Source organism: Mastigoproctus giganteus, chromosome 9 (assembly GCF_048544385.1).
Source record: "Mastigoproctus giganteus isolate SK-2022 chromosome 9, ASM4854438v1, whole genome shotgun sequence".
NCBI lineage: Eukaryota > Metazoa > Arthropoda > Arachnida > Uropygi > Thelyphonidae > Mastigoproctus > Mastigoproctus giganteus.
The window spans coordinates 173,734,901-173,754,413 of record NC_143583.1 but is presented as its reverse complement, the minus strand read 5'-3'; the positions used below and the strand labels follow the sequence as shown (position 1 = coordinate 173,754,413).

The window sequence follows — 19,513 nt, the reverse complement described above, 5'->3', positions numbered from 1 at the left end:
ACTACCTGGGTAGGTTTCCTGCACTTGGTATGGCAACTTGGGGTTGGTGGTGTTCCACAGGCCCCCTACGCTAAGAGGCCAGATGAACAACGTACCCTACACTGCATAACCATATATCACTCACACTATCTGGCCTTTACACACCTCTGCATTCAACACAAGAGAACTGATTGTGGAGTTGTGGAAAACCACTGGTGTTGCTTGACCCTAAACACCATGTACTATATACTATAGCAACAAGGCAAAAGCTCAAAGCAGCAGGAATGCTTTGGCTTGAGGAAAAATTCACAATGACAATTTTCTCATGAATCAGGACTTTATAATGTACTTGTTGACTGTTTGCAAAGCTCATTATAGCAGGACATGATACAGCCATAGGGGATGCCTTATGTGTGTTTGTTGCAAAGAATATAAGGAAATTAAACACAAATTGAGTATTCTTAATTTGTGTTTATTTCAGCTGCCCAGCTCAATGCTAGAGCATATGGTTGTGTATCAGAACGGGTGTGAGAGTACACGTGAACAGCCAAAGTTTTTACAGGCTCCAGCAAATAGAAAAGTTTTGCTTTTTTATTGAATTAAATTGGCATATTAATTTATTTTTTAGAGTTGCTTTATATTCCTAATAACAATACTTTAGCTTAATTTGAATTTAGATAGAGATTTTGTAGGTTATTACTTAGTATCGGTAACGGTATCAAATCCACGTGTTGAACAGGTTTTGCAGCTCCCACGAAGGCAAAGTTTTTAATTATACTTAGCCACTTTATTGACTTAATTGTTAGATTAAATTATTTCTATAAGTAGCTTATAGACCTAGTCAAGCTCCGTGGTTTATTTTGAATTTAGATAGCGAAATAATAGTAAATAATAGCTTGTGTCCGTAGATTAACCATTCGTAACTTGCCGCCATTGTTATACGATACAACTGGTGCACCGAACTAGATAGTATAAGTTTTAACGGAAAACTAGATAGCGAGTATAAGAGTATCAATTAATCAGTCTTATTAAATTTCAATGTCAATTGAATTGTGCTTTAACTAAATAAATAATAGCGACCTAGTTTTTACCAAACGTAACATCATAAATTAATACATATAAGTTGACAGGGGATAAGAAAGTCATATAACGTAACTCGGAGATAACATTCAATATTGAAATACATATATATATATATATATATAGTGTTATAACTACATTGGAGTATAAGTTTAGGGTTATATTTTGTATTGGAATTTTATTGAACTTGAATAGAAATCATGACTCAAACCAGATCAAAAGGCTCAAACTAATGGAAGTGCTGTGGCACAGGGGGAGAACTGAGGGGGGGGCAGTTGTTCTCTGAATCACAGTCTATTGAAATGTACTGCTTGTTTGATGTTTGTGGAGCAATCAGGAATGGGACATGATATTGCCAAGGGGAATGTCTTTGTGTGTGTGCGCGATGTAAGGAGTGCGAGGAAATTAAGATGCCAACTAAGCACTGTTATGGGCTTATATGAGAGCTTGAAGGACAGGGAGGATGCCCTCGAAGGATTTAAATTGAGGGGGCCCATCAAGCTCTCCGCTGCCAACATCAATGCCAGAGCTTGCACTTGAACATCAAGCAACACAGTGGCAAACCCCAAGGCAGAATGCACTGGTCCCAAAGGAACTAGTTGTAGGTGACTATTGTCAGGGAAATGGGGAACATATTGTGCAAAAAGGATAAATGGAACAGGACCAGGGTATGTCTGCCAGGGGCAAAGGCTGATGATGTTGTAGAGCAGATATCATCTTTTAAGGGCACAAAGAGTGATATTGTTGTACACGTTGGCACTAATGATATTAACAGTAGGAGACCAGCGGAATTACTTAACAAGTACAAGTCAATGCTGAAAAAAAGCCATGAGTTAGGGTTGAATTTGAAAGTGTCTGCAATTCTGCCCAGACACGATAGGAGAGCGTATATGATGAGAGCCTTGTTGATCAATTCAGCCCTGGAGAGATTGTGCAAAGCTCAAGGGGTAGAATTTTTCTCAGCCTGGTCTGTGCTTGTTAACAGGAGAGACTGCTTCTACAGGGATGGGATACACTTAAATAGAAAGGGTGCGAGAATATTTGCTGATGCTATCGAGGCAGAGATAGATCGGTTGGAAAACTGCTAGCTTGGGGGGATTCACGGACTAATAGATTAACAGTAGCCGCTAGCAGAGGTAAAAGTGATTCTTGCACTACTTCTATTGAAATGCAATTGAGCAGCACCTGGAAAGCAAGGCAATGGGGAATTCCAGGACTGCTGGGAGTGATAGTGGAACAAGTAAATACATTGGCTGTGTTAGGGTAACTAAGAGTAGAAACAGGTGCATGTATACCAATGCTAGGAGTATAGTTAATAAATTCGATGAGCTTGATAGTCAAGACATCAAAGGCAGATATTGTTGGGATATCAGAGACACGGTGTCACACAGACATAAGCAGTGCAGAACTGGAATTTGAGGAGTACAATGTGTACAGAAAGGATAGACAGGACAGAAAAGGAAGAGGGGTTATGCTGTTAGTTAAGAAACGCAAAATTTAAGGAAGTGCATCCAATTGATGTAGTAGTAGTAGTAGCATGTGATGCAAGAAAGCATGTGTATGAGCTTATGCATCATGAGCCAAAAAAAAAAAAAAAAAAATCACAATATTCCCTCCAAATGCCTGTCCAGTTCCTCCTTAAATTTATTCAACCTATCAACTTCCACAACGACAGATGAAAGCTTGTTCCAGCAATTAACCACCCACTAGCTAAAGGCAAATTTCCGCACATCTATTCTACATCTGTCTTTTCTTAATTTGAATTTATGTCCCCTTAGGTTCGTAATCTGAACAAGTGGAAGGATCCCATCAGAATTCAGCGTGCTGAACCCATTCAAGGCCTTATATACCTCAATCAGATCACCGCGCAGGTGCCTAGTCTCCAGCCACTGCAATTTGCAGAACTTAAGCCTCTCTTGGTAAGAGGATCCCTTCATTCCCCTCACCAATCTTGTTGCCCTTCTCTGTACACGTTCAAGTAAATCTACATCCTTCCTAAAATGAGGCCTCCAGACCTGTACACAGTACCCAAGGCGTGGCCTGACCATTGCCTTACACAGAGGGATAATCACCTCCTTTTCCCTGCTAGCAAAATTCCTATATATCATTGACAAAACCCCATGACCTGCCCTGGCAGCCTGTCTGCATTGCTCAGAAAACTTCATATCTGCCTGCACAATTACTCCCAGGTCTTTTTCATTTTCTACTACCTTCAGTGTAGTACCACACAGTTGGTACGTTTCTCTGGGGTTACTTCTACCCATATGCAGTACTTTGCATTTGTCAAGGTTAAACTTCAGTTGCCACTTCTTAGCCGATCTGCCCAAATTATGTAGATCCTGTTGCAGTAGCACACTGCCATTACTGTCATTAACAACCCTGCCAACCTTTGTATCATCTGTAAATTTCAACATTAAGCCTGATATACCTTCATAAATATCATTGATAAATATACAAAACAACAGTGGACCCAACACCGAACCCTGTGGGACTCCACTAATAACAATGTTGGTGGACAATGCAATGTTGAGCCTGTTTGGTGTGGCATAAGCACTGGTAAAGGAAAAATGAGAGTAGGTGTGTGTGTGTGTGTGTGTGTGTGTGTGTGTGTGTGTGTGTGTGTGTGTGTGTGTGTGTGTGTGTGTTAGAGGCCTAATGAATCTGATGACTATAATAAGCAATTGTGCAGAGAAATAGAGTGGGCCAGTAAATCAGAGGGTTTTAAATGAGGGATTTTAATTTCCCAGAGATTTACTGGAATTTGTGGGTTGGTCACTCATACACTAGCAAGGCTTTTGTGGATTTATTGCATGATTGTTTTCTACAGCAGCATGTTCGGGAGGCAACTAGAGGGAGTAATACTCTTGATCTGATTATCAGTAGTGATTCTTCATGTATCAAGAATCTGCAGATAAACGAACCACTAGGTGGCAGTGATCACAGTGTGCTGGAGTGGGATTTACTAAAAGTAGTAACTACCATCAAGGGTAAAGGGAAGGGTTTTTGCTTTCGTAAAGATGACTACGGTGGTCTGAGACACTGCTAGCTTTTGGTATGGGGATACTAATAGGTGATACAGGGTGATTCACTACCAGTGTGACAAACTTGCAGGAGGTGTAGGGGACACAAAGACGAATCGGAATCACATAGCATTGCAGGGTCCGAAATGCCTTCATCATGCGGTAGAGGACATCGAACGGGAGGTCGCATGAACAGCGATCCTGCTGGAAGTCAGCATTTGTGAACCGGTTCCCGAGGCAGTAGGATGGACGAGTATTCAAACGTTGAACTGGCCGACATGCACCTCACGTATGGAGCTGCGGACTGTAACGGGCGTGCTGCTCTGCGTTTGTACCAGGAACGTTTCATGCACAGGCGTGCTCCTCGTCATACGATTTTTGCACGTGTGCACAGAAGGTTACGTGAGACTGGTTGTTTTATGAGAGGTACCATGAATTGAGAGCGAATGACGAGGACGCCAGACAATGAGGAGAATGTCCTACGTCTTGCAGAAGGCAATCCGAGTACGAGTACTCGAGCGATAGGCCAACGATTGGGTATTTCCCAATCCACTGTATGGAGGATACTATCAACAAACCAAATGAGTTCATACCATCTACAATGCGTCCAATCATTGGAACCTGCAAATTATCCACTCAGGAGGACTTTTGCTACTTGATTTCTTCAACAGAAACAGTTCGCAAATGCTGACTTCCAGCGGGATCGCTGTTCATGCAACCTCCCATTCAACGTCCTCTACCGCATGACGAAGGCGTTTTGGACCCTGCAATACTATGTGATTCCAATTTGTCTTTGTGCCCCCTACACCTCCTGCAAGTTTGTCGCGCTGGTAGTGAATCACCCTGTATACTAAAGACTATTATGTTAACAGCAGCCTGGAAAGCAAAATGTCAGGGATTAAAAGGCCTTCTGAGGATCTCCTCATGGAACAAGCAAATACATGGGCTGTGTTAGGGGATTACTTAGAGAAAAAACAGGCACACATACACTTGCTTACACACACCGATTCTAGGAGTATAGTAAACAAATTTGATGAATTTGAAGTGCTGGTTAAGCCATCAAATGTGAACATTGTAGGAATATAGAAACATGAAGCCAGTCAGATATAAGGGATGTAGAATTTGAATATAGTGAGTACAATATATATAACAGTTCCAAAGGAGTCCCCCAAACTCACCTCTGTTTCTGTATTGAGCATCTCTGCAAAGCCAGCCATGTATGTTGTGTGTTGTATGATTCCTTCCTTCCTTAGCAACCAGCAAAAGTTGTCTAGAAATCTACTGGCTAGCTCCTGTTCTTGCACAAGGAGACAGGCCATCTTCTGTACACATTGAATCATGATCTTGAGTGTCTTGCCACAATGCTGAGGTTGAAATGAGAGTGCTCATTTGAAAAAAAAAAAAAAAAAAAATAGTAAAATAAATAAAATACTAATAATAAATGAAAAAAAAAACAACGATAGAAAAACATACAAGAAACATAATTGCAAAGATGTGATATGAAAGGAGGATTGGGATAGATTGATATCTCAGGAATGGAAAGTCATTTAATACTGCTGAGGTGGGGAAGGGTACAGTATTAAGAGATGGGAGGAGGCATATTCTATCAGTGAAGAATCAACAGGGTAAGCTATGCTCCAAATGTGCTGTTTGACTGTATCACATTGTTTATTTAACTGTCATTTCTGTACAGTCATGAGTAGTGTAATACTGTTCATTATATGTCAGGTGTTGTGTACACCATCTGGATGGATCACCAGGTCTGACATGAGCAGGAGAAGTGTTAGCAGGAAGAGAGGTTGGTGTTATGTTATTATAATTATATTTTGTTTATTTTATTTTTTTATTTAGTAAGGGATATGGGTGACTTCCTAGTAAGCTTGACAGGGTATTCCCACCAATAAACAAGTGTGTCAACCAGGGTTAGTTGATTGTTTTGCTAATGTCAATCCTGTAAAATTAGGTTGCACCCAGGACAACCAAATTTGACAGGGCTGCCATTGAATTTTCACATAAATTTTCATTTCACAATATGCAGAATATAGAAGGGCAGAAAGAGCTGCACTTGAGCATCTACAGGCACATGGTCCGAGTGCACAGAGGGCCGCTAAAATAGAAGACCAATATGGGGGTAGGGGAGTTTATCAGAGAAAGAACAAGGTAAACCATGAGGGAAGGGAAATCATTATGCAAGGAACAAAACTGAAACTGAAGGGTGGAGCAGCAGTAGATGGGCAAAAATCTGTGATGGGGTTGATCCCATCAGAATGATGGGATCAACCCCATCACAGATGGTGAGACTAGTTTGAATCAGCTGGATGTTGTGGTGGTAGTCGATGTGTGGGACCAGCATTATTTTCATTGTCCTGGTTGAACCCAATGTTGTGCCAATTGCCTGCCATATTCAACAAGCACCACAAACATGCTTAGCTTGTTGAATATGGAAATGGCAAAAGTTTGAAATGCATTGAATGCTTATTTTGTTTCAATAATTTTTTCTTCCTGGTTCAGCAAATGTGTCCAGTTTAAGTGTTATCTGTTGCCTATATGCTGTGTATGGGGACAGGTGTATAGTACATGAAACCAAGTCTAAGATTTCTATAGTGTCAGATTTTAGCATTAGCAGAGGCATATGATGTAAGAAAGTAAGCTTATACAGCATCAGCCAAAAAAAAAAAAAAAAAAAACACCCTTCCTATTTCACCCATCCATTTGCTCCAAATTTTTGTCTAGTTCTGCCTTGAACTAGACAAAATATATCAATTTATATTCAAGAAATTATCTTGAATGAATTTATCACACCTATTCTACAGCTCAATTTGAATTTATATCCTCTCAGGTGATTAATTTGGGCAAGAGGCAGAATCCCATCAGCACTGAGCTTGCTCAAACCATTCAAGGCTTTATACACCTCACTCAGATCACCTTGCAGGTGCCTAGTCTCCAGATACTGTAATTTCAAAACTGAAGCCTTTCTTCATAAGAGCAACCCTTTGTTCCATTCACTAATCTTGTTGCCTTTCTCTGTATTCGTTACAGCAGCTCTACATCCTTCCTAAAATGAGGCCTCCACACCTGTATACAGTACTCAAGGTGTGGCCCGACCATTGCCTTATACAAAGGGATAATCACCTACTCATCCCTGCTATAAAAATTCCTGTATATCATTGACAAGACACCATGAGCTACTCTTGCAGACCGTCTGCACTGCTCAGAAAACTTCATATCTGACTGCACAATTATCCCCAGCTCCTTTTCATTCTCTACCTCCTTGAGGGTAATACCAAAATTTGTGTGTTACTGATGCTTAAATTGGCTAATTTTGCTCTGAAGGAGCCATGGCATGTCAAAAGGAATGCAATATAAGTATAAGGTTGGAACTACTTCCTGATTCTGAGATTTACACAGGTTCAGGTTACATTTGGAATAAATTTTTTGGTTATGGCTCTTTTACTCTTGTTGGTCAAACAGATTTGCTAAATACTTATTAGTGTTTGCTTTCATTCCTTTTTTCCTTTTGATATTAGTGGCTAAGTTCAATGCCAAAAACATGAGCAACATGAGCAAGACTTAGCCTACAGAAATGGGAACCAAGACCACTAAATATATTATCCAAAGGAAGCTTATCCAAAGAAAGCAAGCAATTGAAGCACTGGTGTGGAGACAGTTCAACAGACTTGCATGATGGGAAATAGCACTTGTATGGAGCACGGCTTGTCTTTATTTATTTATTGCCTGGGCGACGCTATGATATCAGATACCAACTGCATACACATTCATGAGCCAAAACAATATGACCACCTACCTAATAGTGTGTTGGGCTGCCTTTTGCCATGATAACTGCTTGTACCTGGCAGCATGGTACTGACTCCACAAGATTGCAGAAGGTGTCCTCAGGTATCCTGGACCTGCTGGACAGAAGGGCATCCCAGCGTTGAGCAAGGCACTGGCATAGCAAATGCTTCATTCCATTGCATCTTACAAATGTTTGATGGGATTTGTGTCAGAGGAATTTGAACACACAAAATACATGGACAATCCTCGAATGACTTCTGCACAATGTGGGCCTTGTGTCAAGAGGCACTGTCTTGTTGAAAGAGTCCAGTGCCATCTGGATACACTGTCATCATGTAAGGCAAAACTTGGTCTGAAACAATGCCAAGGTAGGATGTGGCAGTAAGGATCTGTTCAATGGGAATGAGGGAACTTGGTGAGGTCCATGAAAACATCCTCTGAACCATAAGATCACTGCTGCCAGCCTGTTTTTGCCCAACCATGCAGTCTGATTGTAGCTGCTCACTATTCGAATACACACCCATCCACTGGCATGATGGAGCTGGAACCTTGATTCATCAGACCAGGCAAGTGTTTTCCAGTCACCCAACGTCCAGGAATGGTGCTCCTGTGCCCACTGCAGGCAGAGGTGTTAATGACAATCGGTCAACATGGGCACATGGACAAGTTACCTACTCTGTAAGCTCATCTACAAGAGATGTCTGCTGGATTGTGTGCTTGAAAACATTTCACTGCACACACTGGTTGTACTCTACAATTAATTGAGAGATCATGAGCTGGCTGTTGTCCTGAACAGCACATGCCAACCACTGTTCACTTCGACTGTCAACCAGTGGGAAATTCCCTGTCCTGGCATGTTGGATTGCTGTGTGTCCGTCTTCAGATTGGTTAGTTCTTGGGTTTTATTGGCACATTAGCAACTAAGGCTAATATGCCAAAACATGGTGATATATAAAAATTTTAAATTTTAACCTTCTTCAGACCAATCCCACTGGACCCGGCGGCTAACAGGCCAGACGAACAATGGGAACAACAAACTACATAGTACATATCCCACACACTTTTAAATCTCTGGCTTGTCCGATACAGAGAACATATGCGGAGATGGGAGAAATCCCAGGTGCCGTCAGATCCCGAACATACCTAATACCTAATACACCTTCACTACAGTGGTCCTTTAGCAAACAATGCCTGCAGTTGTTGAGCTGCTGGCAATTCAAACTCCATTCATTCCCTTTCTCCAGTGCAGTGAAAAGTTTGTCAGCACAGGCTTTGCACTGACAAACTTTTCAATACCTGTGCCAGTTGGTGACATCACTCCTAGGCACTATGGGATGCATCCACTTGGGCAAAATATATCAATTTATATTCAAGAAATTATCTTGAATGAATTTATCACACCTCTGGAGGCTGGGGTGCTCATAGTGTTTTGGCTCATGAGTGTATGACAAAGGAAAATTATTATTATGCAAGGAAGTCTGAGTCTTATGCTGCACCAGCCAAAAAAAAAAAATTCCCGAGTTACCCTGAGAGAGAGAGAGAGAGAGAGAGAGAGAGAGAGAGAGAGAGAGAAGTAGAAAGGAATCATCAAGAAAGAGAAGAATGATGATATCTAGCTCAGGACCCTGGGTTTGCCAAGCCTACTCACCAGATGTGAGCCACTGGGGTAATGACACAGTTGTAAAGAAACAGCAGAGCTTTCCCATTGATACTCCAATCACTATGTGTAATTCTGAGCATCATATCATATCCATAAATTTTTTTTTACTTTATTTGCTAAATGAGTTAGGTGGGGATTGAAAGTAGTTTATGATCTAAAATAATTCCTAAATGCTTTAGAGCTGTATCAATACCTAATACATTAGGAATTAAGTATTCTTAATACTTTATCATTGGGCACTGGCTCAGATTACCTTACCTTTTATTAACATAGTTCTGGTTTTGTTAAGTTAAACCGTTAGTTCATGTGTCATAAAAACTTTTAAAAATTCATTTAAAACATTCTATTTCCCTTCTGTAAATTCCAGTAATAAGGAGCATCAACTCATTTTTGTATGCAACCAAGGTGGTATTAGCAAAGTTTTATTAAGCCATTTGTCAAGTACTAGATTCTAACGAGGTGGACCCAAAACAGAGCTCTAAGTACAGCCCTTGCAGTAGTTCTTTCAATTCTATCTTCTCTGTTTTTTACAATTACTTAGCATTCAGTGAAATATTCAATAGTCTTGTGAATTTCTGTTGAGGAATAGTTCTCAGACACTTAAGGATGTTGTCTCACCAGAGATGGTCAAATTGACCTTGAAAGTCAATGAAAATATGCATATCTTTGTGTTATGTTGTGCAACTAGTAGAGTGCATCAATGGTGACTGAAATCAAATTGATTAGGGACCTAAACTTTAGGAAGAATTAGATATATTATTAGAGGATGGACATATTGAAGTGGGTAGTTTTTTTTTTTTTTTTTGCTGTATATGTAGAAGCTTGCTTCTTATCAACATTTATCACTGTATTAATGGTGGCAAAAATGAAACTCAGCAATCTTTTTTATTACACATGTGAAAGAAACCGAGTGAATTTCTCCATATACCTCATAAATATTCTTTAAGAGGAAGAGTCAATTATTTTCTTATTCTCCAATGTGAAAGGTTTTTTCTCTGAAGCATGTTCATTGACCTTCTGTGTGATGCTGAACTATGCATTCATTTAAAATTGACATTACAGTACATGAAAATATTTTCTGTGACTATATTTATTGTCCTTTGTTCATATTTAACAAAACAAACTGTATTTACATATTAATCTAGCACTACAGTATATCCCCACTATTCATGGTATCTGTATTCGCAGTTTTGCGTTTCGTGGTCATATTGATTTAATACAAAATGAAACCTTAAAAAAATGTGAATTTTAAAACACTGTGAACATTTTTCACAATAAAAACATATGGGTGTGACTAAAATCATCTTGCCTGGTCAAAACAGCCCTCAGCGGGTGGGGGAGAGGGGTGACACAATTGCGAGCATGGATGTGTCCCACTAATCCTTGTTCAGTATATATTATGTACTTGTCATGGAAGGTTTGCTTTTAATTGATATGCTTATGAACATGAAAAATCTACCATTTTGCAGTGTGTTAATGTAAACAGACTTTTTTGAGTGCTTTAATGGTTAAAAGAAAGTGACTTTATTGTGGACCAAGTTCTTTTCTAACCCCAATGAAAATATGGCTGTAAATAACAAGGGAATTGTGAAAAGATCAAAGGTGATGACATTAGTGAGTAAAATTGAGTTAGTAAACAAAATTTCTAATGGTGAAAGTGTTGCGTCAGTGGCAAAACATTATAAAATCAATGAGTCAACTGTACGAACAATCAAGAAATTGGAAGAAAAAATCTGTTGTAGTGTCTGTGAAAATGAGCTAATTTCTTCAAAAATTTGCTCTGTAATTCATGATGTTAAATTAGAAAAAATGGAAAAAGCTTTAAATCTGTGGAAGACCGAACTCAAAATAAAATTCCATTAAGTTCGCTCATCATTCGTGAAAAGGCAAAACACTTTTTATCAATACTTTAGCAAAACTGGTGATAGCACTGGCGGGATAAGTTTTTCAGCTAGCAAAAGCTGGATTAAAAGGCTTAAAAATTGATATGGCCTTCATAATGTGAAACTAGGCGAGTCTGCATCAGCGGATTTCATGGCTGCAGAAAGTTTCCCGACTGAATTAAAAAAAATTAATTACAAACAAAGGATATGTTCAATGCAGACAAAACTGGGTTTGTTTTGGAAGAGAATGCCAGCCAGAACATACTTAAAACAAAATGAAAAATCTGCTCCTGGATTCAAAGCTTCCAAGATTGGCTTGCTCTTTGTTTTGTTATTATTCTGACAATATTAACTACATTAATGAACACAGTAATCATGTAATTTGAGAGATAAATTAATATGGCCATTAATAGAGTTAATATTTTCAGTTTATTAATGATATTGATGAAGATATATCAAACTTAATGTCTAAGTTTGCAGACAATATGAAGGTTGGCAGGGTTGTTAATGACAGTATGCTACTGCAACAGGAGCTAGAAAAGTTGAGCAGATGCGCTGAGAGGTGGCAACTGAAGTTTAACATCGACAAATGTAAAGTACTGTATGTGTAGCATTAACCCCAGAGTAATCTATCAACTGTGTGGTATTACACTCAGGGTGGTAGAGAATGAAAAGGACCTGGGGTAATTGTGCAGTCAGATATAAAGTTTTCTGAGCAGTGCAGATGATCTGCAAGAGTAGCTCATGGTGTCTTGTCAACGATATACAGGAATATTTCTAGCAAGGATAAGGAAGTGATTATCCCCTTGTATAAGGCAATGGTCAGGCCATACCTTGAGTACTGTATACAGCTCCGGCGGCCTCATTTCAGGAAGGATGTAGAGCTGCTGGAATGATTACAGAGAAGGGCAACAAGATTAGTGAATGGAATGGAATGGAACAAAGGGTTGCTCTTATGAAGAAGGGCTTAAGTTTTGCAAATTACAGTGTCTGGAGACTAGGCACCTGCGAGTTCATCTGATTGAGGTGTATAAGGCCTTGAGTGCTTTGAGCAAGCTCAGTGCTGATGGGATTCTTCCTCTTGCTCAGATTAATCACCTGAGGGGACATAAATTCAAATCAAGGAAAGACAGTTGTAGAATAGATGTGTGGAAATTGGCCTTTAGCCAGTGGGTGATTGATTGCTGGAACAAACTTCGATCTGTCATTGTAGAAGTTGGCAGCTTAAATAAATCAAGGCAGAACTAGACAAACATTTGGAGCGAATGGATGGGTGAAATGGGAAGTGTGGGGTTTTTTTTTGGGCTGATGCTGTATAAGTTTGCTTTCTTGTATGATATGTCTCTACTAATTAATATAAATATTCATTTATATTTATAATATATATAAATATTCATTAATTTAATTATATATATATAAATATTAATTAATATAATTATATACATAAATAATAAATATTCATTTATTGCATATTACAGCAAGCCCTTCACAGTAAACGAGTAGGGGAAATAATTTAATACATAGAACATTTTTAAGGATGCAGAAATTATTTTTGATCAGAACTAAGTAAAACTATCACCTAATCCTACATGAAGATTGCACAGAAAACTCTTTAAAATATGGCACTCTTGGGAATTGGGAGGTGCTGGATTTTTAAATTTTCCAGATTTTAGAGAGATGTATACATGGTGGTCAAGATGTTTTGGAGAAGCACATTTCAATGATTACTAAAGCACTAACAATTTAACTTATTTATATCTGTAAACATTTATAATGACTAAAAGATACAGTAAATCTCCGCTATTCGCGGGGGTTACGTTCCTGATAAATGGTACGAATACTGAGTTATGGCACAATAGTAATAAAAGGGTTCTGTTCCAAAGTATGAAATATATAAGAAAAACTAGTCTAAAATTTTGTCTATGTACGTATTATATGTACCTACATAATATGACTATGTACATAGTGAAATACAAGCATAAGGTATCGAAATGAAAATAAGAAACAATTTAATAATAAACGTAACGTTTATTAGAAATTTCAAACAAATCTTTCAAAAACATATCAAGAATATGGGTTGCTGAGGAAAAAATAGCTTGTAATCGAAGTTTGTTTCATCATTTTTTTATTGAGCTCCTTTTGGATTTCCCTGTAAGGCAAGAGTAACTGTTCTAGATCTCGTTAAAACTTGATGCTCCTTTCCAAATTAGTATCCATTTCCACCCCCTTTTCTGAAAGTTGTATGGAGAGGCTAAAGATTTCCTTTAATGATTTGTATTTAATTCTGGTCTAACATTGGCGAGATCTTCTACCTCAGGATAATTTTGATTCTCATTTGATGTTGTCACTAATTCATCCAACTCTTCTATTGTAAGTTAATCTGCATGAGTCTCAATAAGTTCCTGAATGTCTGTTGCATCAATGTTTCCAAAGCCCCTGCCTTCTATTCCCTATGCGATTTCTACAAATTGGCAACAATAGGAGGTTAGGCAGGCGAAGGCAGATTACGAGAGATCCTTGGCAAGGGATGCGAAGAAAAACAGCAAAGAGTTCTTTACTTATGTAAACTCTAGAAGGAAGGGGATGAATCAGATTGGTCCACTTGAGATCGATGGGTCAACTGTTGATGACCCTGCTCGGGTAGCTAACAAACTAAATGAATATTTTGCATCGACATTCACACATGAGGAGTTATTCAGCGAGGGGAATGCCAGAGGTGTATTCAACTCTAGCAGTAAGCTAGAGAATCTTGTAATAACTGAGAGCAAAGTGGAGGAGAAATTGTTGAAGATAAACACAAGAAAGGCACCTGGGGTGGATGGGATCTATCCAGTTATATTAAAGGAGGCAGCAAAGGAGGTAAGCAAACCCTTAGCCATAATTATGAGAGCTTCCTTGGACTCAGGGGAGGTACCCATTGACTGGAGATGTGCAAATGTGACCCCAACTCACAAAGGGGGATCAAAGGCTGACACAAGTAATTATAGACCTGTGAGTTTAACTTCTGTTCCCGGAAAATTAATGGAGGCACTGGTGAAAGAAGCACTGCAGGATCATCTAGACAAGACTTCAGTTATAGCTAGGACACAGCATGGTTTTGTTAAGGGGAAGTCTTGCCTGACCAATTTGATTGGATACTATGATGCAGTCACAAAAGAACTGGATGCAGGGAATAACTTTGATATTATATACTTGGATCTTAGAAAGGCTTTTGATACTGTTGCACATGGAAGACTGCTGCACAAATTGGAGCAGTGTGACATTGGAGGCAAGTTGCTGCTATGGATAAAGGGGTGGTTGAGGGGGAGAAGACAGAGAGTGGTAATCAATGGACACTGCTCATCGTGGACTAATGTTATTAGTGGAGTCCCTCAGGGTTCAGTATTGGGGCCTTTATTGTTTTCTGTATTTATAAATGATATTGATGATGGTATATCAGGCTTAATGTCCAAGTTTGCAGACGATACGAAGGTTGGCAGGGTTGTCAAGGACACTACTGACACTATGCTGCTGCAACAGGATTTGGAAAGGTTGAGCAGATGGGCTTCGAGGTGGCAAATGAAGTTTAACATTGACAAATGTAAAGTACTACATATGGGAAACAACAGCAACCCCAGAGCAACATATCAACTCTGTGGTACTACACTGACAGTGGTAGAGAATGAAAGGGACCTGGGGGTGGTGGTGCAGGCAGATATGAAGTTCTCTGAGCAGTGCAGACGAGCTGCAAGAGTAGCTCATGGTGTATTGTCAATGATATATAGGAATTTTTCTAGCAGGGATAAGGAGGTGATTATTCCCTTGTATAAGGCAATGGTCAGGCCACACCTAGAGTACTGTATACAGGCCTGGAGGCCTCATTTCAGGAAGGATGTAGAGCTGCTGGAACGAGTACAGAGAAGGGCAACTAGATTGGTGAATGGGACAAAGGGGTTCTCTTACGAAGAAAGGCTTAAGTTTTGCAAATTACAGTGTCTGGAAACTAGGCACCAGCGGGGTGATCTGATAGAGGTGTACAAAGCCTTGAATGGTTTGAGCATGCTCAATGCTGATGGGATTCTTCCTCTAGCTCAGAAAAATCACCTGAGAGGGCATAAATTCAAATTGAGGAAAGACAGATGTAGGATAGATGTGCGGAAATTTGCCTTTAGCCAGCGGGTGGTTGGTGGGTGGAACAGACTTCCATCCCTTGTCGTGGAAGTTGATAGCCTAAATAAGTTTAAGGCTCAGCTGGACAGGTATTTCGAACGAACAGAGGGGTGAAGTGGAAGTGGTTATTTTTATTTATTTATGTTACTTTTTTTTTTTTTTTTTTTTTTGGCTGATGCTGCATAAGCTTGCTTTCTTGCATCAAATGCCTCTACTAATGCTAATGCTAATGCTATTGATATTGGGGATTCTTTTAGCAACAACCACTTCTGGCCATAATTTTTGCCAACACACGTTGATTGTAGATGCTTTTATCTCATCAGCTGATGCTTTGATGTTGACCAGGTAATCTGTGATGTTATAATTTTTCCAACTTTGACTTACAGTTAAGTCTGACTCCCTTTCCATTTTTTCAATTAAGCCAGTAAAAGTTCTCCTAACATAGTAGGACTTAAACACAGCAATCGCACCTTGGTCTAGCATTTGTAAAAGTGATGTGGTGTTGGGTGGCAAAAACACAATTTCAACATTTGGGTGGTCAAATACTAGACTGCTTGGATGTCCTGGCACGTTATCAATAAGAAGCAGAACTTTGAAAGGCAAGATTTTGAAGATAAGTAACTTTCCACCTCTTGCACAAAGCTATTCCTTGTTGGAAGTAGTTGCACTTTAAACAAGGAATAGTTATGACATTATACTGTTAGAGCTACAGTTGTTACCTCTCCTTGAAATAATTCACAGTGGATAATTTTACAGAAAGGTAACACATCCATCCTTCTCAGATACTGATAGTAACTGAAAAGATTATATTATTATTTATTATTTATTTATTTTTTTCTTTCACAACGTCATAATAATAAAATCAAGATCAAATATGTATAAGGCAATGGTCAGGCCACACCTAGAGTACTGTATACAGGTCTGGAGGCCTCATTTTAAGAAGGATGTAGAGCTGCTGGAACGAGTACAGAGAAGGGCAACAAGATTAGTGAATGGAACAAAGGGGGTGCTCTTACGAAGAAAGGCTTAAGTTTTGCAAATTACAGTGTCTGGAGACTAGGCACCAGCGAGGTGATCTGATAGAGGTGTATAAAGCCTTGAATGGTTTGAGCATGCTCAATGCTGATGGGATTCTTCCTCTAGCTCAGAATAATCACCTGAGAGGGCATAAATTCAAATTCAGGAGACAGATGTAGGATAGACGTGCGGAAATTTGCCTTTAGCCAGCGGGTGGTTGGTTGGTGGAACAGACTTCCATCCCTTGTCGTGGAGGTTGATAGCCTAAATAAGTTTAAGGCTCAGCTGGACAGGTATTTTGAACGAACAGAGGGGTGAAGTAGAAGTGGGGGTTTTTTTTTTTTTTTTGGCTGATGCTGCATAAGCTTGCTTTCTTGCATCAAATGCCTATGCTAATGCTAATATTCATTATAAGTTTTCTAATGAATAAATAAAGCTATCTTCATTGTTGACATACCGTATTTCCCAATGTATAAGACACACTTAATTATGGGGCCCGAAATTTGAAAAAAAAAAATGTATTACATAAAGTTATTGAACTCAAGTTTTATTCATAATAAAATTCATACAACTTCTCATAACTTGAATTCAACACTTACGAAAATCTTTTCTGAGCCATTTCTGGGCAGAACGTGGCAAAACGTAACCTAATATACCAGTAACAAGTGCAAAACAATAAGGCAAAGACAACAAGCGCGAAAAAGCGGGAAATGCAAGTAAAAAAATCTACAACCACTGTATAAGATGCACCCAGTTTTTTTTTTTTTTTTTTTAATCTAGAAAGGATCTTTCTGAATTAACTATCCTAAGGTGGAAACTCAAGTTAAAATGACTATCATTTGCGTTGTTGTTTGGTTTTTAGGAGCATTAGCAACTAAGGCCATATTGCTCCGAGGATATGCGGTGGTCATGGGCTCGAATCCCGGTCTAATCAAGAAGCGTGTGTTACGCACTGCCGCTCCTGCCCACCTGGCTATTAATATAAATTATACAATACAAAATAAGTAAAATTAAGGGGGAAAAAAAAAACATTGTGTGTGTTTCTCAATGCCAAATAGGTGGGCTATCCTATGTGCATATTTTTCTATGATGGACACCACAATTGCTCAGAAGTTTTCTGCAGAAATAGCTATCAACAGTAGAACTGGGTGGTGAACTACTGTGTTATATTATGTTACTGTGGAAATTGCTACAGCCAGCCAGCTACCAGAATATGAAAATTCAATTTCATTTCCAATGCAATTACCTCTTCTCCTTTCCTTAAGTCAAATACAGAAATGTTATTAGCTTGTGCTTAGCAAAACCAGTTAAATAGTGTGTCTCCTAAATTGCATACTTGACTCCTGGATTCTCTTTCTTTTCCATTTCTCAACCTTCTACAGTCTACTTTCAATTACACATTGCAAAAGTCACAATTTTTGAGGTGGGTAGCACCTCAAAAATAATTTGGAACTCCACTGGAAGTGGAATTCCAAATTATTTTGCTATCATCAATAACATTTTTTCATTTTACTTTCATTTTCTCTGAAATTATCATCTAAAGGCATTTTCTTTTGTTATAGGAACCACTTATTTTTCACCTTGTTCCATCCATAACACATTACAAATACTCAGTTACACAACTAAACTGAAACACTGATACAACAGAAAAAGAAATTATGGGGGGAATGAAGTAAAACAGAGAAAATGTCAGCCAATCATGATGACCAGATTAATAAAAACTAGTATTTCCACATTTCATAAAATAAATCTTTGTCCTATGATAAACCAATCAACAAATCTTATTTTTTACCCACTGAAATTTCTAAAATGTGGGGGAAAGGAATTCTTACCTTGCTACACATATTCCAGAATATTTTAGGCACATATATGAAAGACAAATGCTTTAATTCCTTTTCACATCTTTCCATATTCAGCCCTTCCTGAACAAAGTCCAACTCCCTTATTAAACTTGTTTTCAAATACTAAAATGATATAAAGAAAAGAAATATTAAAAATGGAGAGATGATAGAAGGGGAGGAGATAATCACATAAGCTGCATACGGCTAGCTGATAAGTGATACTACAGAAAAATGTTTCTGCACAATTATTTATAAAATTATATTTATCAATTTAGAAGTCAGAATTAATGAAGATGTATAAAGTCAACTATGGAAAAATAAATTTATTCTCTAGGTGGCTGAAGCCAGAAGATGTTTGTTGTTGTTTAGTTTTTTTTTTTTAGAAGCATTAGCAACTAAGGCCATATTGCTCGGGGATATGCGGTGGTCATTCCCTGACCTTTCCGCATAATCCGTATTTGGTGGTGACGGGCTCGAACCCCGGTCTAATCAAGAAGCATGTGCTACGCACTGCTGCTCCTTCCCACCTGGCTACGGAGGCACCTTGAAGCCAGAAGAGTTAACAAATTCACCATGATTGCATACATAACAAATTATTAATGGCAACTGAATTTTCAGCACCACAATCATGTCACTATGGACTGTGTATTTTTATGGCATCTTATGGCTCAAACCCGCAACCTCCTTATTTTTTGGTGCACATGTAGGTGCGCATGATGACTGATCTACAACCCAGATAAAAAGGTTAGGTAGGTCATACCAAATTAAAGATACAAGAACAAGTTAAATGAAAGATGTAGAACAGAAAAACCATTATTTTAAAATATTCTCCAAAGTCAATAATTAATCACATTTATTTCATTAATACAATGTGCCACCATTCAGTTATGTTATGCTAAAGAAAGATATTGATAGAAACAGGAGTATTTCTGTAACTGTCTTCATAATCATACTAATTAAACATACAAACCTTTGGCGTTAAATTAGGACAACTGCCATTAAAATTTATTAGGAGTCTCAAGTGTTATTGACTCCCTGTGTTATTATGCTTTGTGTTATTTTGAAGAAATAATTTCAATTGTCAGGAAA

At 38.6% G+C, this 19,513-nt stretch overlaps 1 protein-coding gene across 5 annotated transcripts in view; it reads right to left on the bottom strand.

Annotated features, from left to right (window-relative positions):
- Nucleotides 1–19,513, bottom strand: part of Adck5 (aarF domain containing kinase 5) — a 322,035-nt gene that overhangs the window by 143,775 nt on the left and 158,747 nt on the right. For all 5 annotated transcript variants that reach the window (XR_016547387.1, XM_090381279.1, XM_090381281.1 and 2 more), the window contains one exon: nucleotides 18,416–18,547. Coding sequence is in view for 4 of the 5 variants with exons in the window: in XM_090381279.1 (XP_090237405.1) it covers nucleotides 18,416–18,547 (132 nt within the window). In the remaining variant the exon portion in view is untranslated. The remainder of the gene's footprint in view (nucleotides 1–18,415; nucleotides 18,548–19,513) is intronic.